General features: G+C 42.4%; 1 protein-coding gene across 3 annotated transcripts in view; it reads right to left on the bottom strand.

Moving 5' to 3' along the window:
* Positions 1–25,274, bottom strand: part of hdac4 (histone deacetylase 4) — a 170,106-nt gene that overhangs the window by 80,060 nt on the left and 64,772 nt on the right. The window contains exon 3 of one of the 3 annotated variants that reach the window (XM_058391174.1): positions 22,968–23,036. The exons of 1 other annotated variant lie outside the window; for it this stretch is intronic. In XM_058391174.1, coding sequence (XP_058247157.1) covers positions 22,968–23,036 — 69 coding nt within the window. Of the gene's footprint in view, positions 1–2,393; positions 2,578–22,967; positions 23,037–25,274 lie in introns of those variants that run through there. One more of the 3 variants, XM_058391177.1, reaches the window with a different exon arrangement.

The raw sequence follows: 25,274 nt of genomic DNA, 5'->3' as shown, positions 1-25,274 counted from the left end.
GATATCGATCAGCTTTGACCGCTAGTCGATGGTATATACGGCGTATGAGCCATGCTGACTGCTGCAGCTATTTATAGTCTGGGTTTCCTGGGCTGCAGTGTAGAGCGGCTCAGCAGCAGATTCTGTATCACTGCAGCCCCAGAGCAACAGCAGGATCATCTCACTCCCAGTTTACGGCACTGAGATTACGCAGAGCTAGAGGCTAGGTGAGGCCAGGGCCTCATGAAAACCCTGCACAAGAGGAGATCAGCTTCAACATCTGCACAGAACAGCAAACGCGACGGAAATGAACGAAGCCTAAGACGGATAGAAACGCAAACGCGTGCTCGGTACCTGTCGAAGAACGCTTATCTCTCTTTCTCTCTCTCTCTCTCTGCAAACAGAATCGACTTCCACCGCCAAACACATCGCTTCCAGCGCCCACTTAACAGACTAGACATCACCCAGCTGTCAATACACACACTCACGCTTGTGCATGCACACACCCACCCGTGCTTTCTTCCCTCTTAGTCAAAGTCCCTTTTACTAGCAGATGGCACGGATGAACACTTCACCCATTAAAAACTGAAGAGTAGACTTAATATTTTCCACAGCCCTGAATGAAAACAGGATTTTTATTTTTTTATTTTTTGGATCGCTGGTTTTGGGGAACGGCAAACGTAACTGCTGCTGCTAGGCAAAACATGAAAACAGAGAGAGAGAGAGACTGATCAATGTGCAACGAGATGTGAATGGCATGGAGGTAGGACACTGCAGGCTTGGGAGAGAGAGAGAGAGAGAGAGAGAGAGAGAGATTGCTCTACTCTCCTAGCTGTGTGTTATTTTAAAGACACACACACTGAAAATTTAGTTGGGACCGGATACAAACATATTATATCGATTTATTCTGCTTATTTTTGTGGACAACTGATACAACTAATGCTGTCCATTTCGTTTTTTCTTCTCCAAACTTTTTCATTCACACCTAAGCCTGTATTCCCTTCATATACACACACATTAAAATATCAATTAGTGCAAACTTCTATTTAACACAATCCTGGCTGATTCGTTCGACAAAACTAAAAAGGATTAAAACACAATGAACTCATGTATCCCTGTTGCTGTATTCTGTATTGTGATGAATTATTTTGCCATATATGACAGCGGGGGTAGAATTCTGAAATCCGATTGGTCGGCTCTGACAGTAGTTTCGGTTGCGAGGCAAATCATAGGATTGCGAGGATTTGTTGGAAGAGTGAACATGTGTGATTTTTGATAGAAGTTTGCAGTGAAGTCTTGATTTAGCTTCTTTTTTCTTTACGTCGGTTTTCGGTGTCTGTGCTTCGTAACAGCTTTATGTTCTCCCCGTCTGTGAAAGTCAGGACGCGGTAACGTGACAAGCTGTTGTATTTCCCATCTTCAAAAAAATAGAAACAAAAAAGAAAAGAAAAAGAGAGAAGTGGTTGAGGGTGACTGTTTACATCTACTCAAACAGGAACTTGTTTCGAAGCCGACATAAGTATGTTGCTTTTTTTAATTAATAAAGAAAATTGTTAGTGTTGGCAAACTGCTATTGTATCAGAGGAATGAAGCACTTCAGGATGTTGCTCGAGAAAAGCAGTCAGTCATCATTGATTATGTTCCTGTAACCACACGCCCCGAAGTCTTTTATTCCTTACACGTCGCCTGTCCTTTGATCAAGCCCACACTCTTTGCAGCATCATTAAGCTTTTCAACGGAGCTTCCACATAACTCCTGCGGTAAACAGACCTGAAATAACATGCAGAATGTAAACACTGGCTCACACAGGAAATGTTTCCCGCTATTGGACGGAAACTCTTACGCTGCTCATCGTATCGGCAAAGTCTCGCTGCTTGGCTAACGTAGCCTGGAGACTGATTAGCACCCTCTCACCATGGCTCCGCGTAGCCCGTCTACCCACTGCTCATTTTCTCATTACGTTTCTGTCCTTTTGCTTTATATTAATGTAGCCCATTTCCTCGTTCGCCTCCTCTATCCCGCTCTTGCTCTCAGTGAATGAAGGATGGAGCCCCCGCATGACTGAACCAGTCAACCAGAATACCTCAGCAACATTACACTCACTGCAGTGCACAGCCTGCATACTTCTCTTCCTCTCTCTCTCACACACACACACGCACACACACACACACACAACAATGCAACACAGCACTCCTCAAAAGAGACCGAACATAAAGCTCTCGTCAGTCTCCTGTGTGTGCAGCCCGTTCAAGGATGCACTGGGAACACAAACACGCAGCGTACGCCTCTTTAACATACATCAGCACCATTCAATAAACGCGCAGTTCGTGTCTAGAGCGTGTCCGCCCACTCACTCATTCATGCATGAAAACATACACACACGCTTTCCGAAGCAGGGAGCAAAAAGCTCTTACCCATTAGTTCTTCAGTTCCGAGTGAAGAAGCGGCCGTTTTACAAGCCGAGCGTAAAGCCGCGCGCCCAGGACGCTCGAACGTGCAGTCCACAGCAAGCGCAATACAACCGAGTCTCTCTCTCTCTCTCTCACGTTTCTTCTCTTCGCAGTCTCTCAATGAGCATGCTCTGCTCTCCCTCAGGCACTGTCTCTAGCTGCCTCCGTCTCCTCCTCCCACTCTCTCTCTCTCTCTCTCTCTCTCTCAGCTGGTGACATCAGAGAGCCGTTGCGAGCATGCCGAGTGTTTATGCGCGCCGCTGTTGGTTTCCTGGAACGCACGCCAGATTCACAGAAGGTCCAACCGTCTCTCTCATTTTCATTACTAATGGGTGTACACGCTGCAGTAGGGCCTTTGAGCAGCACCCAAAAATAGAAGGCACTTTACAAAAGATTTACTAAAGGTTTACAAAAGTCAGTCAAGCAATGACGCACTATTAGGCAACATCATGACTTTAGCTTGTTCTCAAGTATTTGTTAGTTCACTGTTTAAACATCTCATCTAACAACCTTAACTCACAGCTTTATAAGTTAGATTTCACCAGCACCCTAAAACAGCATCTTAAAAGATCATGCATATGGAAGCTCTTTTCACTTCTCTTTCTGTTCCTGCCAACCAGAGCCAACAAATTTCTGCTCCTGTTACCCAAAGACAAACAACGTTCTGCTCCTGCCTTACCAAGGCCCACGGGTTTCTGCTCCTGCAGGGCGGAGGCTTGCAAGTTTTTGCTTTTACTGTCCTGAGGCCTACCATGTTCTACTCCTGCCATCAATGAATCCAACGAAATTTCTGCTCCTGCCATCAATAAAGCAAACAAATTTCTGCTCCTGCTATCAATAAAACCAACAAATTTCTGCTCCTGCTATCAATAAAACCAACAAATTTCTACTCCAGCCATCCTGAAGCCAACAAATTTCTACTCCAGCCATCCTGAAGCCCACAAATTTCTACTGCAGCCATCCTGAAGCCCACAAATTTCTACTGCAGCCATCCTGAAGCCCACAATTTCTGCTCCTCCTATCATGAAGCCACCAAATTTCTACTCTTGGCATCATTAAGCCAACAAATTTCTACTCCTGTCATCAATGAAGCCAACAGATTTCTAATCCTGCCATCCTGAAGTTCACTACTAAGACCCTTCTACTGAGGTCTTGAGGCCATATCTTATCAATCTTGCAATCCCAAAGCCCACAAGGTTCTGTTCCTGCTATTTCAAGGCCCACACGCTGCTATTCCTGCCGTCCCGAGGACTATAAGTTCCTGCTCCCATCTGAAAAAACCCAAATGATCCAGCCCGTGCTGTTCATTTATGGACTGCTGATAATGATCAACGTACCTCCTTAAAATATGTGCTCTATAAAAATAAAAATAAAATAAATAAATGTAAAAATAAAATAAAAACAAAATTAAAAAGCATCTTGAAACTCAAATATACAGAATATCTTCATGGTATCTGAATTTATCATTAGTCTTTTCCATGTTGCTATATAATATATGGGACAAGTTAAACTTGAGTTGAGCTGTAGCAGAAGAAGTCCTTCTTATTCTCCCAAAGATTCACTGAAGTGTAAAGTAAGAACAATGAAGCGCTCGAGTTATAACCTCCTGAGCAAGTTCAGCCTTATTGATATACTCTATTCTCAACATTATTGCATGGTCAAATTACTGGGAATGTAATTCTATAAAACGGGTTACGCGGCTCTGCTATAAACTCCAGAGTGCCAGATGTGAATGTAAACAGCTACAGCAAAGAACGTGATCGTGTGACGTCTTCGAGCATGCTCTCACAAAAACCGAGCAGTCTGTGAAGATAAACAGCACAGTAAAGAGGTAGATGGATGTATATTTTCAATAATGGCTCGTGCCTTACTATGCATCTAATAAATCTAGGTGACTTTAAATGTGCTTTTCTTCGGAAAGGGACAAAGAGAGAAAAAGGACTGTGACAGAGACTGTGTGTATATGAGAGAGAGAGAGAGAGAGAGAGAGAGAGAGAGAGAAAGAGAAATACTCTCTACTAACATCAGAATAGGAAGGAAAACAGTGATTAAGCCTGTCCCCTTGAATAATGTGCATGATGAAATGAGTTGGGGTTGGGGAAGACATTTTAACGGCATTAGAAATGAGGTGATTAGACTAGAGATGGATGAAGCCATCAGGACCAGTGGGAACAGGAGAAGCAATATTCCCTCTTTCGGTCCAAAATGTGCACACACACACATACACACTTTAACAGAGCCAACCAAGTAGGCACACTCTGCACATTCAGCCCAAAATGCATGAGTAGGGAACATACTTTGCTCTTTGTTTCTTTTTAACATCTTAAAGAGAGTGTAAAAAACTATCTTGCTGGATGAACAGGTGCTGTATAGGGAGACGCGGTACGGCTGAAGGCTTGGTCGTGTCTCCTGGGAGTGGCAGAGAGCGAGGAGAAAAGGAAGAAAGAAGGGACATGGTGCTAGGGCCAGCACTTAACCAAGTGGCAGATCAATGGCACATTTACTCCAGCACGACTAATCAATAGCCAGCGTGTTTGGCTACGTTGGAGCGGGGAGAGAGCAATACTGCGCTGAAATAAATATCCCACGGATCACTTTCACGCAGAGATGTACAGCAACCTACAATGGTCAACACCCAGGAGCAATGACAAACGCTTCTCTCTGAAGAGCGAGAGCTGCAGCATCTAGACAGCAAGCATATACAAACTGTCCTAAACCTACACAAGATATGAATCAGAACTTTTTCTGCTACCCATAAAGATTAATACAGTATTACGAGTATTATGAACTGAGTATTAGAAATATACTTTTGTCTAAATGCTGAACTTTGGTCACTTTTAGTGCACTACATATGCGTTTGTATATTTTTATTCTCATATTTTCTATAGATTTTGACCCTTTCCTACCCCTACAGTTAAATTCTATTTTTCTCTCTCTCTGTAATTCTATTCGTATTCTATTTTAATGACGCGGACGATCGATAAAGGAATATCACTGCATACTATAAGTTCTATGGTTAAGAATATAAAATAAAATTCAACAAAATAAAATAAAAATTGGATTTTTTTTTAAGAAAGCTCTATGTAGTGAGGAAAGTAATCTGGCAGTTATGGAAAAGCCATAGAATTTTTCAATATTTTCATATAAATTAACAGATAAATAAACAAATTAATAAAAAGATAATAAACGTATAATGTTAGGGTTCACGTTTGGCTTTTTTGTTAAGTCATTACAGGTTGTGTAGTGTGTAGGTTGATATCAGGTCCAGCGTGCAAAATGAAAATGGGTCTGAAAAACGATCTGAAGTCAGTATATAGCATTCGAGTTCAGCAGAGCTGGCAGTTGTTGTTGATTTAAGCCTATATATAGTGGTAAATTATCAATATTTCACCATGTGAAGGGTTTCCCCAGGCTGCAAGTCATACAGACTCAGCAGTAGGTGGATATTAAGCACTAGCTAAATATCAGGGGAAAATGAGCAAAAGAAATGCATCTATTATCAGTTACTTCATGATTTATTTATATTTCCTCAAGAAAGCAAACGTTACACGCATGTTATAGATATGAACGCATCCTATGACACGACTGCTAAAGTCTGTGGCACTACAGTTCATGTGTGCATTAAAATCTCAAAGCATTTAAATAGGAAATCCTAATAATTCACTGGGCTCAAGACAGCAAAGGTGGACAAAGGGATGGGGGGGGGGTTGGATAGCCATGCGTGCGCTTAGTACCTCAAAGGTTTTAATCTGTCCCTTCAAACTGGCTTATCTTAAACATTTTACTAGCAAGGCTGGTCAGGTCAGGTCAGCAGGCAAACAGTTCAGCTCCACTGCAGAAGACGAAGCTCTCCGCTCGTTCTTCACAGAGTGAACCGAGCTGAACTTTCAGGTGGCTTTTTACGCTATGAAGGCAGCTGTGCGTCCTTTAAAACTGACAGTTTAAAAAAAGAAAAAAAGGAGGCCTACCCTTATCTACTTCTGACGTTACACACACAGCTATGTTGCAGATAACATCCACATGCATGCACACACCCAGTGATCCCTCTGATAATGCACTCGCATACGTAAAAACGCACAAGCATGTACACACAACACTCATTTCAATCCGACCTGCCAGAGAGGAACGTCAGAAGAAGGGAGTTTTCCTCCGTGTCCGGCTTGCATTTTTTTCCTTTAGCGCTGCGCCAAAAGGAGAGCACATGTAAATGGAGCTCCAGTTCCATGAAACTCCCGTGTGATGACGGCTCGGAAAGCTCCACGGATCCGCAGTCCTGCGGGCTTGGGCGCTCTTGTATACTTGAACAAATAGAATTTATGGAAAGCTATTCAAAGCTAAAGGAGGAAATGGACAGCTCAATGGAGATGTATAGACAGAGTAAAGGAGAGGAAAGGGTGAAGTCAGTGCCGAGAGGAATGAAAGAAGATTTCCCAAAAGCCGAAGCGGAATGAAGAGACAGAATGACAGATATGCAACAACCCTCAGAAATTCTCTCCCTTAGGACACAGCCGAACACCAATGTGAGAAACGCTGTATCATTCATTATTAATTACCGCTCTTGATGGATTCCTGCCGTCTCTCTCTCTCTCTCTCTCTATTTCTGAATATAAGAGCAGGCACTGGAGTAGTGTGCCTCAGACAGATATAGCAGCATTTCGTTCTAATAAAGTGGAACATGGTGAGAAATGCACTAGCAGCTAGATACAGTGCCGTGTGATGCGATTAATACTTCAACACTTCAACGTTTGCCCTTTCCCAGCTGAGAACAATATGAGCAGGTCAACTGGTGAAATTCTGGGTGGGGAATAAACTCTGTCCGATCTGAAACATGCTTCAATTCTGAAATGATTCAGTTGCTTACAAAAAATTTCTTCCTCCTCTCTCCTTTTCAAGATCTGGGTCCAAACAACCGGGGAGCTCGTGAGGCGTATATCCGAGGAGGAGTCATGAGCAATTCCTGCGTTGAACAGGACCAACTTCGGGGATTTGGGCCAGCTCCAGACTCAACACTCCCTCAAGAGCCGCAATTATCACATTTGTGGAAAAACAAGGTTTGGAGCAGCTTTTCTCAGTTTAACAGGGCTGCTCATTTAACAGGGTTGTCTAATTATATCACCCCAACACTCAGCTACCTCGTCTTCCATCATGCTTGTGTCGCTGTGGAATTTTTCGGCAGCCAGACACATGCTCCAAGAGTGGTATGAGGCTTAGAGGAATACTCGTTTCCATAATAACCTCCATTTACTTTCAACGGTAGTGTATGGTAGAATTTGCACCAGATGTGTCATGAGCGTGAGCATCTGTCAAGTCCAAACCACATGTCTGGTCACACACTAGAGTTGTTATGGTATAAAGGTTAGTCACTAAGCATTATTGTCTAGAAATTCGTTATTAAATATGCAGTCAGGTTTCTTACTCATGTAGTTCTCATACTTTTTGTGTCTGATTGCTTAAGCCTATGAGACGTACGCTGGATTTTGCAACGCTCTTCCTCATAGTCATATCTCTGCTGCCATGAACATGTAACTTTCTCGTACCTCGTGTACCAAATGCACAGAATAACAATTTTACACACATACACAAGGATATACACAAATTTCAGAATGCATTTCTGTTTGGGAAAACTGTAAGGCTAAATGTGAATACCTCCCTCTGCTCCAAGCCGCTTGATGGGCGTGTCTGTCCACAATGCGGGACCTGCTGGTCATTTGAGATACAGAGATAAATAATGATAGGTGTATTCCTTTAACACGAGCTCAACAGCCTCAAACCTGTATGCTACCTGTGTGAAGAGAATCCTGAACGTATTTGCAGTAATGTATTTATGCCAGGGAGCTCATGTTTCGACATCCATCACACTCTTCCTCAGCATCTCCTTCTCAGCACAATGTGGCTGTGGTCCATTAGTCTGGTGGATTGTGCATTCAGCATCCAGTGTGGATTGCTCGTCCCTGCACTACAGTGACCTACTGAACGCTCGCTCCACCCACTGAAACAACACCAAGCAGTCATATTAGCTCATGTCCCTGTAGATGACATCAATAATGCATGTGCGAAGAACTGGATGTGGCTGAATGGCTTTTTAAAGTTTTATCAGACAACAGCAACAACCAAATCTTTTTCTTTCTTTGCCACGTTAATAGGCATAAATCATTGTGACAAACGCAGACAAAAAAAGTTTGTATATTCAGAGCTCAGCGTTACGACCTCTAACACGCTTTTATTACACAGAGTGACAGGGAGAAAATTAAAACAAACGAGAACGATCTCTCTCGTCTATTCTTAGCGTGGCCTCATCTACGCTTGTCGCTTAGAACCCGAGGAAAAGTAACCCGAGGAGGAAATAAAGTTAAGGAATAAGGATCCGTATTTGATTCCTCTCCCACTCCAGAGAGTGTGAGGAAGATAAAAGGGGTCATGGCCTTTTCTTCTAACCCTCCTCCAGCAGAAGAGGCTCCTCACATACAAAATTCAGCAGGCTATAAAAAGGAGAGAGGGAGAAATGGCTTGGAGTGAGCCTCAACAAAGTAGCTGAAGTAGATTAAAATGTTAGCCACCCAGATGGAAGACAAAAGCAAGGCTGACTCGCAGATGAATGATTTCAAGCGTTAAGGGGGAAAGAAGAAAAAATCATGAATAAAACCAGACATCAAGCTGCTGTCGGTTACATGGTCTGGGTATGTCCTGGGTTGAAAGCCACATGATGAACAACTATAGGTTTTGTGGCTGTTGTACAGAAACAAGAATAAAAGAGAAAAATGTGGAGGAGGGTTTTTTTTTGGGGGGGGAGTCATGGGAAGCAGGACTGTGTGTTCTGCATAGAGATCTGGAAGTCTAGTGCAAAGAACTGCAGCTTTTTGCTGATTCTGTGATACTGGGCCGGATTGCACTGGGTTTCAATCCCATAATCCGGATAATAATTTGTTTATCATAAGAAAAGGCGGTCCTCAATAATGAAGAAAGCTGATCATATATTAATCAATCATCCGTCCATCAATCTTCTATACCATTTATCCTGCACAGGGTCACTGGGAGCCTGGAGTCTATCCCAGTGGACTCGAGGCACAAGCTTTGGGACAGGGTACCGTCCCTTCACACACACCGAACAATTTAGAGATGCCTACAATACATGTCTATGGGAGGAAGGCGGAGAACCCAGAGGAAACCTCCGTTGAACGAGGAGAAAGTTACACACGGAGGGTGGGGGATGAGATTCGAACCCCTAACGTCAGAGGTGCGAGGCAAAGATGCTAACCACTAAGCCACTGTGTACCCAACATCTCACTCAGAAACTACAAAATCTACTGCATCAGATTTTTTGGTGTTGTCAAATATCAAAACTTGTTGCCTTATGAATACTCATTGTTTTGTACAGAAGTGGAGGTTTACACCCCAAATTCAGGTAACTTCCTCTTGTAATATTGTACTCCCAGGTTTCCTCTCTGACTCTTAATAACTGTTGCTACTTCAAAATTCACTCCCAGAATTTTTAACACACTAATAAAAAAATTAGACCGGGACAGGGACACCGGATCCGGGACTAAACTGGTGTAGTGTGTGTAATTTGTAACTAGTTACAGCTTTATCAGGTCTCACTAGTTAAGCTGTTTAATCCATCTCTCACACTTTAGAAGACGCATCACCAGGTAATAAACCTGTTACACATATCACACCAGAATCCCTACACACTGAAGCTCAGACATCCTGAAACGCCAAGCTATATCATGGATGGAATGACAGTCCTGAAACCACACACACACACACACACACACAGCACAGAATGTCTTGCAGTGTGCGAGTGTGGTAACACAGCGCAGCACTGAAACTGCACGCCTTCATATTGATCATGCAGGACTGAGGCTTGTGCCCGGCTGCCTCTCAGCACCATTACGGCAAAATCACAGGCCTGTCTTCTGTGATTAGACTCAATCGTGTAATAAAATGCAATTGGAGTGCATTATGCATCGCTGGCCTCAGAGCTTTCACAGCTAAATCGGATTGGCAGCGCTGCTCAAAAGCTGCCATACTGAGGCAATATGGCTGCTATAAAATGACCAACTGATCAATTAATTAATCAATCACTCACTTAATCTGATTATTATTCAGTCACTTATTCAGAGGATACAGCCGTGTAATTGCATCATTTCGGATATGATAACCATATCAGAGCTCTGGGTAGTAACTGATATCTGATAATGATTCGATACAGCCATCCTGCTAAGAGAGCCATCTTCTGCTGGCAAGTTATGCAAAGCAATAAGGAGCGATGACACCGGGATATAACTAATGTAGGTTTCTGTGTTTGAGGTGCCGTGCCAGTCAATGTTACATTCACCCACGGGGTAAAATACGGCCTGTGGAGTAGAAACCGATAAGAGCTCATCGGAAAGATGAAATATCATGGGCACATCGCTTTACTAGTCTAGAATTACTTCAAGAGACAACTTCAAAAAAAAAAAAAAAATCATCAAAAATCAATGTAGATAACAATCCATGTACAACAACACAGCTTGCAAAATTCACAGCTCAAAAACAAAGCTACCCAAAGCACTCCAGAACAAGCAACACCACAATTAAATAGACTGGCATCAGCACAAAGCTTGCTACAAACCGTCAAAGAGTGCATGATGCATGATCCTTGAAGAATGATAAGTATCATGATAAATCGGGTTGTTCACAAACCTCCAGCAATACAACAGAGTCGTTAAGAAAACAGTAAGAAAGAAAAAAAAAAGTATCAGTATTGGTTAATAAAGATGTATTAGTATAAAAAATGACACCTAAATTAAAAAAATGTACACTCAAGAAGAGGAAAAAGGATTTTATCATCAGGTCAGCTTCCTGCACTCAGAGTATAATAATAATAATAATAATAATAATAATAATAATAATAATAATAATAATAATAATAATAATAATAATAATAAACCATAAATGCTTAAAAAAGCCTTTAGCCATTACGAGACATCTCTTTCTTTCCCTCTCTCCCTCTCTCCAACTCTCACTCTCTGTCTCTCTCTCTCTCTCTCTCCGTTTCACTCTCCAACTCTCACTCTCCCTCTCTATCTCCCCCTCTCACTCTCTCTCTCTCTCTCTCTCCCTGTTTCACTCTCCCTCTCACTCTGTCTCTCTATCTCCCCCTCTCACTGTCTCTCTCTCTCTCCCTGTTTCACTCTCCCTCTCACTCTGTCTCTCTATCTCCCCCTCTCACTGTCTCTCTCTCTCTCCCTGTTTCACTCTCCCTCTCACTCTCTCTCTCTCTCTCTCTCTCCCTGTTTCACTCTCCCTCTCCATCTCCCCCTCAATCTCTCCCTGTTTCACTCTCCCTCTCACTCCCCCTCTCCATCTCCCCCTCTCACTGTCTCTCTCTCTCTCTCTCCCTGTTTCACTCTCCCTCTCACTCCCCCTCTCCATCTCCCCCTCACTCTCTCCGTTTCACTCTCCCTCTCACTCGCCCTCTCCATCTCCATCTCCCCCTCTCACTGTCTCTCTCTCTCTCTCTCTCTCCCTGTTTCACTCTCCCTCTCCCCCCCCCTCTCACTCTCTCCCTGTTTCACTCCCCCTCTCACTCTCTCCCTGTTTCACTCCCCCTCTCACTCCCCCTCTCACTCTCTCCCTGTTTCACTCCCCCTCTCACTCTCCCTGTTTCACTCTCCCTCTCACTCTCTCCCTGTTTCACTCCCCCTCTCACACTCCCCCTCTCACACTCCCCCTCTCACACTCCCCCTCTCACACTCCCCCTCTCACACTCCCCCTCTCACACTCCCCCTCTCACACTCCCCCTCTCACACTCTCCCTCTCACACTCTCCCTCTCACACTCTCCCTCTCACACTCTCCCTCTCACACTCCCCCTCTCACACTCCCCCTCTCACACTCCCCCTCTCACACTCTCCCTCTCACACTCTCCCTCTCACACTCTCCCTCTCACACTCTCCCTCTCACACTCCCCCACTCACACTCCCCCTCTCACACTCCCCCTCTCCCACTCCCCCTCTCACACTCCCCCTCTCACACTCCCCCTCTCACACTCTCCCTCTCACACTCTCCCTCTCTGTAGAGCTACACAGGTGACTCCTGACCCCTTCTGCTCTCCGGACCCATCTGATCGACCCCCGATGCCTTGCCTCTGAAGTTTTCATTGCTTGGAAACCGCTCACTGCTGCTGAGGATAGCTCCACATGGACAGCCTAAAGATCCATGAGATCACAGTGGATGGTAGCACTTAGATATCATCATGGTAGCACAGCAAGAACAATTTTTCACTCATCTCTATCAGTCAACTGCTGCTAAGTTCAACACAGTTATAGAAGGAAAATTATTTTATAATCACACTCTCGGGTATCTCCCAGATGAGGATGTGTTCCCTTTTGAATCTGGTTCCTCTCAAGGTTTCTTCCTCATAACATTCTCAGCGAGTTTTTCCTCACCACCATCACCTTCGGCTTGCTCATTTGGGACAAAATTCCAAATTTATATCGGCAACATTTGGCAAATGCCCTTATCTAGATGAATAACTAAAGCATTTTGAATAAATTAAATGATATCTCAAAAACAGTGCTGTGTAAAATAATTTAACACAATTATTCAGTCACATTGCCCAGAGCTAGCATGGAGTAATGCAGCCTGCAGCTATGGGTAGAGCTAGCATTAAAAGTTTGTTTCAGAGCTTGCACACACACACTGTAGTAAAACACGAATCTCTGTACAAAAGAACCTTTAATGTAGCACCGATTCCCAGACAAAATAAATTGCTGAAGACACGACACATGATCGATTATTTGTGTAACTGCACTGTTTTTGCTATTGTGTCGTCTGAAGGAGGAAGAATCCATTCATCCCTAGCATGGAGAAATCAATCGGTCAACGTCAACAACAAGTGTCCGCTACACCTACAGTGCTATAACCAGCTAGCTAGTTTTCTGACGCGGACAAAAAATAATTAGCAGCTCAATGAAGGAGATTCATTTCATCAGGCTCGAACAAAACTGCAGACGGAAGTGAGAAACTTTTCTTCCTTATTCCAGCAGTGCATGCTAATTCTTAAAAGGTCATGCGCTACAAAGCTAAAATCACCCACTCAAAAATGTTCAGAAGATGACTTTACCCTGAGGTCAAGGGCTACTTTTTGGGGGGTAAAAAAAATCCAGCCTAAGACACATACACGTGCAAGTGAGTGAGTCAGAGATAAATAGAGATAAAGACAGAGAGAGACGTGTTCTGGTCCAGCAGAACCGAGGCAGCTGTCTCACAGCTCCTGCCTTCACCACTTGGCAGCACCAGGCTGAGGGCCAGTGCCAAGGCGGCGGACAGGGCGCCACTTTCAGTGGCCAATACAGGATGCTCAGAGACCATCTGTGAGGACTGGCATCGGTGGCAGCCAGCAACCGTCTCCCAAAAACACATGTACAGTATTCGGGTGACTTCTCATTACCAAAATAATTAAATAATTGCAGATAGAAAGACAGAAAGACAGAAAGAAAGACAGAAAGAAAGAAAGACAGAAAGAAAGACAGAAAGAAAGACAGAAAGAAAGAAAGAAAGAAAGAAAGAAAGAAAGAAAGAAAGAAAGAAAGAAAGAAAGAAAGAAAGAAAGAAAGAAAGAAAGAAAGAAAGAAAGAAAGAAAGAAAGAAAGAAAGAAAGAAAGAAAGAAAGAAAGGAATACCTCAGTCACTCATTAATTCTCTGCAGATTAATTCTCTGTAGCAGCGTCTCGAATGCGAAGATAAATCACAGGGTTATATTAATGCACTCATTCTATAACTCATACTTTACCGTTTCTATAATAAAAGCTCATGCAGATGGTCTAATAATCTAAGAATCATTGAGATGGTGCCAAGTAAATGTTTATTTTCATGGAAGGATCAAGTCTTCAGGAGATTTTGTGCTTTCTGGGTTTTCTGGAACATTACAAGCAGCGTTATTTTCTTATGGCATTAAATTCAGCAAGGGTCTGGCAAGGGAAAGAGTCATGGAGCTAACTTTTCTACAATGTTCAACATAAGCAAAAAGAGGCAAACATGACATGTTCTTTATTTAATTACAAACTATAATTGTTGGCAATCTGTTCTGATTATATACTTTGGGATGTGGTGCTATATGAAACCCATCGCCTTTGAGGTGTTGTACTGCACCGGTGTATCAGAGACTATTTCCATATAGCAGCACACCTGACCACGTTTTATTCCTTACGTAATAAACACTCTGCTGCGATGAAGGCCAAACTGAACAGCTCTTAGCTGTGTGAACCGTCTGAATTCATCTTGATTATGTTGAACTTCACTTAACTTTAATTTCTTCTGATATTAAATATCGCTTTTATTAAAGTGTTCTCCGCTGTGGACTGCCATACGGCTCGCTCTAACACGCTCCTATGAAATCCGGATTTTATGGTGAGTAATAAAAGCTGCATTTATTTTAAATATTGTGTCAGGATAAAAGAGATGAAGCGCACTGCTTTTGCTGTGAGTGAGGAACAAGCTGCTGCACTAGACTGGCCAACATCCAGCCTGATCAGTCTATCCAAGAGGAGAGAGAGAGAGAGAGAGAGAGAGAAGGAGAGGGGGGTGCAACAGGGCAACGGTATGGCAAAAGTGAAACAAGGGCATAGTGCCTGACTGTTACATCCCCAACACACCCACTCCATCCCCTACTGAGTATGCAAGGTGACCCATGACAGCTCTCTGTGTCTCTCAGTAAGACAGAGAGCAGCATGTCACCTAGCACTAAACATGAAGCACTGCCCGGAAACACAGCATGGCTCAGCACACACACACACACACGCTCACACATGCCCACAAACATTCACACACACACATGCTTACATACACACGCTTACACACACACACACACACAGAAGCATCAGGCTTCATAACAGCTGAATATTTTAACCATGATTCCAGCTACACAAAACAAACCAAGTCCAAGCAAAACCAAGTCCAAGCCCAACACATGACCTGACTTGTTAAGAAAAGGCTTATTCTGTAATGACTCGCCTGGCAGGAATCATTAACTATCCGAGCAGCGTACTTCCCATTTCCTGGAAAAGGGATCGTTTCAAAGTTCCTGTACATCAGAGGTCAGTGGACTACGCTGTCATAACGGTTCAATAAGGAAATATATTCCACTAAGAGACGTGTGTAAAATTAGCGAGGGTCAAGACCTTCGCTGCTTTCATAAGTAATACCACATGGGTGAAAACCTGTGTGTGGGTGTGTGTGTGTGTGTAAAGTGAGAGCTAAGTCATTTCTTTGCCTGTCAATACTCTTGTTTTTCCACTGCGAGCTCCTAGTACTGCTTCCAAATCAATGCCTGTGTTTCGTGCTTCTTCCAGTCTCCTTCAGACCAGCCTCACACACCCAACAACTCACTACACAGTATTTCTCTTTGCCACGATTTGGTTAATATTCATTATTTTTTTTACGACACCCTACATGTCCTTTATACGCGATCAGGCTGCAACTGAAAGTCTGCCAGGACTAATCTTAGCTGGAAGTGCCGTGTGCTTCACAGAAAACAAAAAAGAAACATCCGCTCTATACAGATAAGTATGCGGAGACTGGCTAGAGTTTGTTCCCGGGAAGCTCGTATAAAAGACAGACACGTGTTTGTGCATGTCCAGAGGTGAGGACTGGCATGAGTAGTGATGAGTGATGAAGAGAGGTGAGAGGAGAAGAGTTGACGCAAGCCGAGAGGTACAGAAAACATGCGGTTTACAAGGTTCCTTGTGTTGTTTCATCCTTTTATTTTAATACAGTAAAAACAAATCAGTGAAATCATTAAGATCTGCATAATCACATTATACATATGAGCATGGGCTCTGGTTCTTCTCAAGGTTTCTTCCTGATATCACCTCAGGGAGTTTTTGCTCACTGCCATCACCTCACCTTTGGCTTGATCATTAGGGATAAATATAAATTTTATCATTTAAATGCTGAATTTATATATTTCTCTACAACTACAAATACAACTGAATAATAATAATAATAATAATACATTTGTTATTATCATTATTATTATTACTATCATTATTGTTATTATTACGATTATTATTAGAATCATAAATTATGTATTAAATATGTTATCTTACAAAAATTTAGGTTTGTGATTTACTTTTTTTTGGTACATTTTTTTTTAGAAATTGAAGAGCCTTGTGAGAGTGCAGTAATAAAAGAAGAGTGCTATAATGTAAGTGGTAACGGAACTAACTCGCCTCATGGATGGTCCATACAACTGAAAGTGAAACTGAACTATAAATATATAAAAAGCTTTAATTCGATGACAGGAAAGGAATAAAAGACTTTGGGATATTATTGCTATTGGAAAAAAAAAAATAATAATTCAACTTTGGGGTGAGGAGAGTGACCCGGCATGTCAGGACACACTGATTATTTTCCTATAACTGCAGACACTCAAGTGTTTCAGTGTCCCTGACATACAGACGTCGTTTAAATAAGTATTTCATTAACCTTTACAACAAAAGTTATGTATAAAAGTTGTTCATGCAGACTAATGCAATGAAATAAAATATGATAATAATAAATAATGTTAGTGAAAGAAAACTTAATGTAAATAATAACCTCACTGATAACCTCTGAAATCACCAAAATGCCCCTTTAAGCATAATACCACTGTGTGTGTGTGTGTGTGTGTGTGTGTGTGTGTGTGTGTGTGTGTGTGTGGGCAGGAAAGCCTTTAAAAGAGTCATGTCTTGGCAGTGACTGAAACAGAGGGAGTGTTAGATTGAGATGTAACTGGTGTACTGCACCCACCCACATCCCCGGGCCCGCGGTGGAAGCGCGCGACTCTGTGGCGTTGGCAGGTTGAATAGCGTGCTTCTGAATGAATAAGCCAGCCTCGTACTTAGCCCTAGTTAACATGCAGGCAAATCTGTCTTCATCGCCTTCATCAGGGTGTCAGAGCCTCCTCTTCAAAGGGCAAGCACTCCACATGCATCACCCACACGCACGAGAGCATACACACACATGCACAGAGCTATTTCAGTGAGTCTTTTCCACCAATGTTAACCTGCTACTGGAAACAAACAAACAAACAAACAATCAGGTAAACAGTGTTCCTCATGCGACAGGTGTATTACTGTTATGTCTATTCGGAACAGGCCGGCTTTCCAGTGCCTCCACGTGGGCGTTTAACAAACGCCCGTCTTTATATCCTCCTTCATTTTCATTTCCTCTCGCAACAGGAAACGGCACCGACGGCGCTACAATACGCCGCCGAGAAGGAAAAAAGCCTCCAGCCAATCAGTGCCGAGCACAAAGACACACAACCGCCATCAACTGTCAATCGAGCAGCGCTCACGCAAATGAGCTGAGAGGTGAATGCAAATGCGGGCGGCCCCAGCCAATCGGCCTGACCACAGACGGGCAGGATTACGTCATGCTATTCAAAATGCCTAATCGTATAAATTCCTGCCTAGTGTTTGTCACGAGACCGGTGTTGTGACCTTGCCACTGATACGATGCTGTGGCAGAAGAAACATTCGGGAAGCCTGATCACGTGAATTAGAAAATAGTGAGCCATTAAAAATGCATAAGAGCGTGAGCAAGAAACATAAACGGTGAAGTGCAGACAAATCTAGAGAGTTTGAAGAATAACACACCTGAATGGATTCATACCACAGTAAAGGTGTTCTTGTACTTTTTACAGCCACAGCTTTAACTCTGATTAACTCTTAAGCAGAGAGCATCCTATACCGCGTCACTCCGCTGACAAACTGTACGTTATTTATAGTCCTTTTTTCATGTTGGATTAAATTCATTCAGTTTATAACTATAAAAATTCCATAATAAATAAAGTAGCTTTAATAACAGTGATTTGTGGTTAGATTTCCACCACCAAAAAAACAAAAGCATGAACTGCTGCTCTAATATGTAAACCTTTCACATTTTCCACATTATTTGTGCATGTAATACATCTAGTAGTGTAAAATCATGAAAACAGCTGCTTTAACCCTCAACCTCTCTCTGCTTCATGTGTGTGTGTGTGTTTGTGGCTCAGTGTAAGCTGTATTTAGGGCCGAGCAGAAACCCAACAACTATTACCACTGAGCAAACTTGGCTGACGGCTTTTCTTTTTCTTTTTTTTCCCCCCCTGCTTTCTTTGACGGCTCTTGGCTGTTGATTTTATGCGTAGGATTTCGGACTTTACAAAACAGAACGGAGAAAAGAAACACGCCGAGAAAAAAAATAAATAATCGTGCACCATTAAATATTACTGTTAATGGTTCGAAGATCTTGACTGAAATGAGTGATTATAACAATGCAGACTCGCAGCATTCCTCTGACATGGCTGAGTGACTGCTGTCGTCATTATCGGCAGTTCTTGGAATGTTGAGTTATTGTGTGTCTATATTAGTCCGTAGTTACTGGAACGTAAAGACTTCTATTACAACTTGATGAGTACTGCTACTGAAATATTTACAGTAACTTGGTACGTCAGGATTGGAATTTCATGCAAATTTACTTCTCTCGTCATGCAGATCTCTACACAGGTCCTTATTAGCAGCTTGAAAGTAATGTAATAATGCACGATTAGCTAGTTAAATGAAGAGTACTCCCTCCACCTCGCCTCTGCATGTGGAGTACACATTCAATATCAGTGATTTATTCCCAGTGTTCCTTATTTTTATGCATGCTTTATTTTACTGCAGCTTTATGTTAATCCCTGCACCGAGACAGACAGAAATCAGCTTGTAACCACTATAAACGGTTTCCTAGCCGTAAAATGCCAGCACACCACAACAGAAGCCTGTAGGCTTGCCATTTCGGAGCCTGAATTCAGATGGTGTTATTTTCCAAACAAACCTCTCACATCGCCGTACCTTTTATTATCGCTGATCCCAAACGGCTCAGTGTCTCCGTTGTTGAGTGAGCTGTGTTTGTTTTGGTAACAGTAACAGAGTGGCTCACCCCGCTCAGCATTATGCCAAGTGATCCTGTGAATATTTAATGGCGCTCCCACACAATGAGAGCACAAAAATGGCTGTCACGCCCGGACTTTTGCGAGCTGTTCGCATGTATGACGTGCGTAGTGTAAGGTATCCTAGTAATATACCTGCGAGTTATCAGGTGATTTACTGGGTTGCACTGAAAGACAATGGAATACACACGTATGCACACGCACACGCATATCACTATGTAAATACACCCAAGTTTACATAAATATCTACAGTAAACTTGTATTAACAAAAACAAACTGAGGAAGCCTGGAGAAACCTGCCTCAGATTAATAAGACATGCGGCATGCCAAGTATAGCCCAATGACATCACACACACAGACAGAGAGAGAGAGAGAGAGAGAGAGAGATATGCATTATTTCTGCACTCAATACAAATCACTCATATATGCCACTTAGTGGTATCCTTAACAAATACACAAACACACACACACAAACACAAACACACACACACACAATAGTGTATAGGACACTATTTTCACAATCGGTAAAGACTAGCCTATTGAGATTGATATCGAATGGCTACATGTTTCACCCAGGATGAATAATAGATGACGCTGGACGCGGTGGTTTGATATTGTGCTGTGGTATTGAATGTTCTGATTACTGCTGAGGGACAAGAGCATGAACGAGCTGTGCGCGATCTGGCTGAGTGAGGAACCAGAAACAGAGTGCAAACAGTGGAGACAGACAGAGAAACAGAAAGAGAGGAAATGGAGGGAATGGAAGGAGACATAAAGGGGCCGCTGGTAGCGGGCTTGAGTCCAGGCGAGGAGATCACACAGCCAAAATCACCCTTCAGCACCATCTGTTTCCTACTTGTGAGTCTGTCATAGTCTAAAGAAAATGCATTTTAGGTCCCACCCAAACCCAGTCTAAACCTAGACCAAACCCAGTACAAATACACTTTAAACCCAGTCTAAACCCAGACCAAACCCAGTACAAATACACTTTAAACCCAGTCTAAACCCAGACCAAACCCAGTACAAATACACTTTAAACCCAGTCTAAACCCAGACCAAACCCAGTACAAATACACTTTAAACCCAGTCTAAACCCAGACCAAACCCAGTACAAATACACTTTAAACCCAGTCTAAACCCAGACCAAACCCAGTACAAATACACTTTAAACCCAGTCTAAACCCAGACCAAACCCAGTACAAATACACTTTAAACCCAGTCTAAACCCAGACCAAACCCAGTACAAATACACTTTAAACCCTGTCTAAACCTAGACCAAACCCAGTACAAATACACTTTAAACCCAGTCTAAACCCAGACCAAACCCAGTACAAATACACTTTAAACCCTGTCTAAACCTAGACCAAACCCAGTACAAATACACTTTAAACCCAGTCTAAACCCAGACCAAACCCAGTACAAATACACTTTAAACCCAGACCAAACCCAGTACAAATACACTTTAAACCCAGTCTAAACCCAGACCAAACCCAGTACAAATACACTTTAAACCCAGTCTAAACCCAGACCAAACCCAGTACAAATACACTTTAAACCCAGTCTAAACCCAGACCAAACCCAGTACAAATACACTTTAAACCCAGACCAAACCCAGTACAAATACACTTTAAACCCAGTCTAAACACAGACCAAACCCAGTACAAATACACTTTAAACCCAGTCTAAACCTAGACCAAACCCAGTACAAATACACTTTAAACCCAGTCTAAACCCAGACCAAACCCAGTACAAATACACTTTAAACCCTGTCTAAACCCAGACCAAACCCAGTACAAATACACTTTAAACCCAGTCTAAACCCAGACCAAACCCAGTACAAATACACTTTAAACCCAGTCTAAACCCAGACCAAACCCAGTACAAATAGACACTAAACCCAACATAAAACCCAGTCAAAATGCAACGTAAAACCCAGTCTAAACCCGGACCAAACCCAGTACAAATGAACTCTAAACCCAACCTAAAACCTAGTCTAAGCACAAACTAAAACCCAGTTTAAACCCAAACTAAAACCCAGTCTAAACCCAGACCAAACCCAGTACAAATACACTCTAAACCCAGACCAAACCCAGTCTAAACCCAGACCAAACACACTCTAAACACTAAAACAGACTCTAAACACACACTAACCTAAAACCCAGTCTAAGCCAAGACCAAACACACTCTAAACTCAACCTAAAACCCAGTCTAAACAAACTAAACCCAGTACAAACACACCCTAAACCCAACTTGAAACCCAGTCTAAGCCCAGACCAAACCCAACACAAACACACTCTAAACCCAGACCAAACCCAGTCTAAACACAGACTAAACCCAACCTAAAACCCAGTCCAAACACAACCTAAAGCCCAGTACTAAACACAAACCAAACCCAGTCTAAGCCCAGACCAAACCCAGAACAAATCCATTCTATACCCAACCTAAAACCCAGTACAAACACACTCTAAACCCAAGCTAAAACACAATTGAAATCCAGACCAAATCCAAATTCTAACACTAACCCCAGCCTAAACCCTGCATAAACCCAATATAAAACCCAACACAAACTCAACCAAAAGCAAATCCGACAGAATCTTAACACTGCCCGAACCCAACCTAAAACTAGACCAAACCCAACAGAGCCATGAATATTATCCAGTCTAAACCCAAACAGTCTCCATTCCTTCCCAAAAACATTGAGTCCAAATCCTGCCTGAACCTAGCCCAAACCTGCTCTAAACCCAAATCCAGGTTTAGAGAAGGTTCTCCAAGTCCCAAAATCCGCTACGAAACCTATCCTAAAGCCTGGTCAAGCCTGGCCAAAACTGGGCCAAATCAGAAATCCTTATAATCCATATAGTACCTCTCTCACTGGCCTAGTCCTACCTGTTGATTTGAGACTCTGCAAATATAAAATACTGTATAAATACACTTAAAAAAAAACCAAAAAATGTCTGCAGCACAGCTGTCAGAGGATGTTGTTGTTTTTTTTCTTCCCCCTAGCAACTACACTGCGCTATAGGCGTTATGTCCTGTGAAGGAAGGCTTATTACATTATGACACTATTATAAATGTAGCAGTCGCTGCTCATTTCCTCCTAACGGAAGCTGCCAGTATGTTGCTCTCTACTCATCCCAGCACATGTGTAGGTGAGACAGAGGATCCGAGCATACGTCCATGCCACAGAAGGAAACCACTTAAGGACTAAGCACTTTTCTGTGGCAAGCCAATAACACCCAGCACATATCTCCAGCACAGAGTGAAATAGGCGGTGCATGTCAAATTCTCGGCAGTCTTTTTGCTTGGCTCTGCTGGAATAAAAATAATAATTCTCACGCTTTAGCCACAAAAAAAAAAACCCCACTATTTCCTCTTGCTGTTGCAGAGAATTTGGCAAACATCGTCCTTTTCACTCTCGCACTACAATTTTAGACCTTTTGCTTTAAAGCAATACGGAGGTCTAAATAAACATTAATAAGAACAGCATAATTTACTGTTCTATAAGCTGGCTGAAGTCAGCCGACTGTCACGCCAATCTGAAGCAAACTCGGATTCACGTACATGCATAAACACGTTAGAAAGAAAAAAAAACAGTTCCTACCAGAGGGAATGTGGTTGAGGCCAGATGGCTTGAGAAGCTCCAGAGGCTGCTCTTTACTGGGAAGGCTATCTGTGTGTGTGTGAGAGAGAGAGAGAGAGAGAGAGAGAGAGAAGACAGGCGTTCAGAAATGATCTGGTACACTGACGATCAGCCAGAGTACAGATGTGTGAAGCATCACACCGAGAGAAACACGGAGAGAAAGAGAGAGAGAAAGAGAGAGAGAGAGAGAGAGAGAGAGAGAGGGCAATACACACGCTTAAAGATACATACACTCAGATGGGAGGGCATTAAGAAGGAAACGGCATTACGGAAAAATAACCTGTTGGAAAAGAATTTGCATTTCTGTTCACACCACTAATACAATAATACACAGGGGATTACCAATATCCACACACGCCTCCATTCAAATATTCCCACAAGAAAATAATAATAAGAAAATTATTAAATAAATAAAAATAAAAAAGCATATAGATAAATATGTAAATAAACTGCTTCATCCGGTGGATAAAATCTGCTTTTTATTTTTATTTATTTATTGTTTTAATTTTCCGTTATGAATAATGGAAAAAAAAATACATTATGACATTATAGCCAGCATAATAAACAAGCAAATCTGTCTTTCTCTAATCAACAACAGGATGTTTTAATGCGGCCTGGCAGAAAGCAGAGTTACAGTAAGCACTCAGAAGTAGTTTTTCTGAGAAAAGCCCATCACAAAGTGTTTCATCAGTCCTAAAGCATAAATGTGGAAAAATGTGATTATTATTAAAAAAAATTAGATCTCATATTTTTCAGCCATATTTAGTTGTACTTTATGTCGTCTTAGTTATTAACTTAGTTCCTGTTATCACTGTAGACAATCACACTCTCTTTTCTTATCTCTTTCCTTAAAGTTAAAAAGAAAACCATGCCGTGTTATTGAGACGCCTCAAACTGCAAAGCTCTCCACCATGTTGGGAAAAGTAAACATTACAGCTTTACCTCTGACTGTTAGAAAGCACAGACACTGGAGACTGCTTCTAAAGCACTAAATAAACATCGTATTGTCTTCCTGGCTAAACAATCACCACAGAAATGATATCACAGTACATAATAAAAAAAACCTGTGATTTGTCCTGCAGCTGGAATGACCCTCTGCTGTAGAAAGTGAATACGCAGACCTCTGACCCATCAGAATTGGGCAAAAAAAAAAAAAAAAAGGAACATAAAAACTACATGCTACCACAAAAAACGTAGACTTTAGGCACAAACTCAAAAAAACACTGACTTCACATTACTGAGTAGCTCAGAAAAAAAAAAGAAAAGAAAAGAAAAAAGAAGGTGAAAACCCTGACACAATGATCTGGCTGCTCCTCACACCTACACACTGAGAGATGAGCCCAGAAGCACGAGCTTTACAAAGACAGGCAGGCATTTGACTTCAGCAAAAAGCCTGAAAAGAGCACCAATTATAGTTCACACAGAGAGGGGGTGTGTGTGTGTGTGTGTGTCTCGAACGTACAGCAGGTTAGAAGAGGGCAAAAGTGTCTGTGCACCGACGTCAGCCATTCCAGGCACGGAGCTCGTATCCAGCTCTAGAGTCGGACGCTCTGAGGGGGAGGAAAAGACCTTCCACCCTGATTCTCCTACACAATCCATTCACATCCACACCGAGGACAGGTGATCCATGTGGCCCAGGTGTCCTCGTCCATTCTCGTGGAGAGAAAACACGGACATTCGGATACCTTCACTTTGCTTTTCATGTAATTCTGGATATATTAAGCAGTGGGTTGTGGAAGAGGCCCAGCAGTGTCAAAGCAACATTATTTATTTAGTGAATGGAGGGGGGGGGTGAGTAAGAGAGTGCTAAGCTCAGTCCTACAAGTGGTCTGAGCTGCTAAACCTTACAGACACACAAATACACAGCCATCTGGCTTCTACTTAGTCACACAAGTCAAACCAAAATTTGTTCCAAACCATTTTTCCCCTCTATATTAATTCATACATGGTTTGACATGGCAGTTCCACAAAACATGGCAGAACAAGCGCCCACACTTATCCTTGTGAAGAAAAAAAAAAAAAAAATCCAAATTCTATGAATATGCAAATTAGAAATGCCTCCAACACTACACACAATCCCTACTTCCCCTGGCTAACTGGTACTGAGTGGCCTGTATTTGCATAATGTACATGATAGACTCTTATATTTTATATGTAAGGAATAAAACAGAACAGGGTGGGCTGTTCTAGAAAAATAATGCCTGACTATTCTGTTTTTTCATTAGTAAATTGTAGAGACGCCTCGTGCATAGTTCACAATCTAAATAA

Source organism: Hemibagrus wyckioides, linkage group LG06 (genome assembly GCF_019097595.1).
Source record: "Hemibagrus wyckioides isolate EC202008001 linkage group LG06, SWU_Hwy_1.0, whole genome shotgun sequence".
Taxonomy (NCBI): Eukaryota; Metazoa; Chordata; class Actinopteri; order Siluriformes; family Bagridae; genus Hemibagrus; species Hemibagrus wyckioides.
This window is presented reverse-complemented; position numbering and strand designations above follow the sequence as displayed.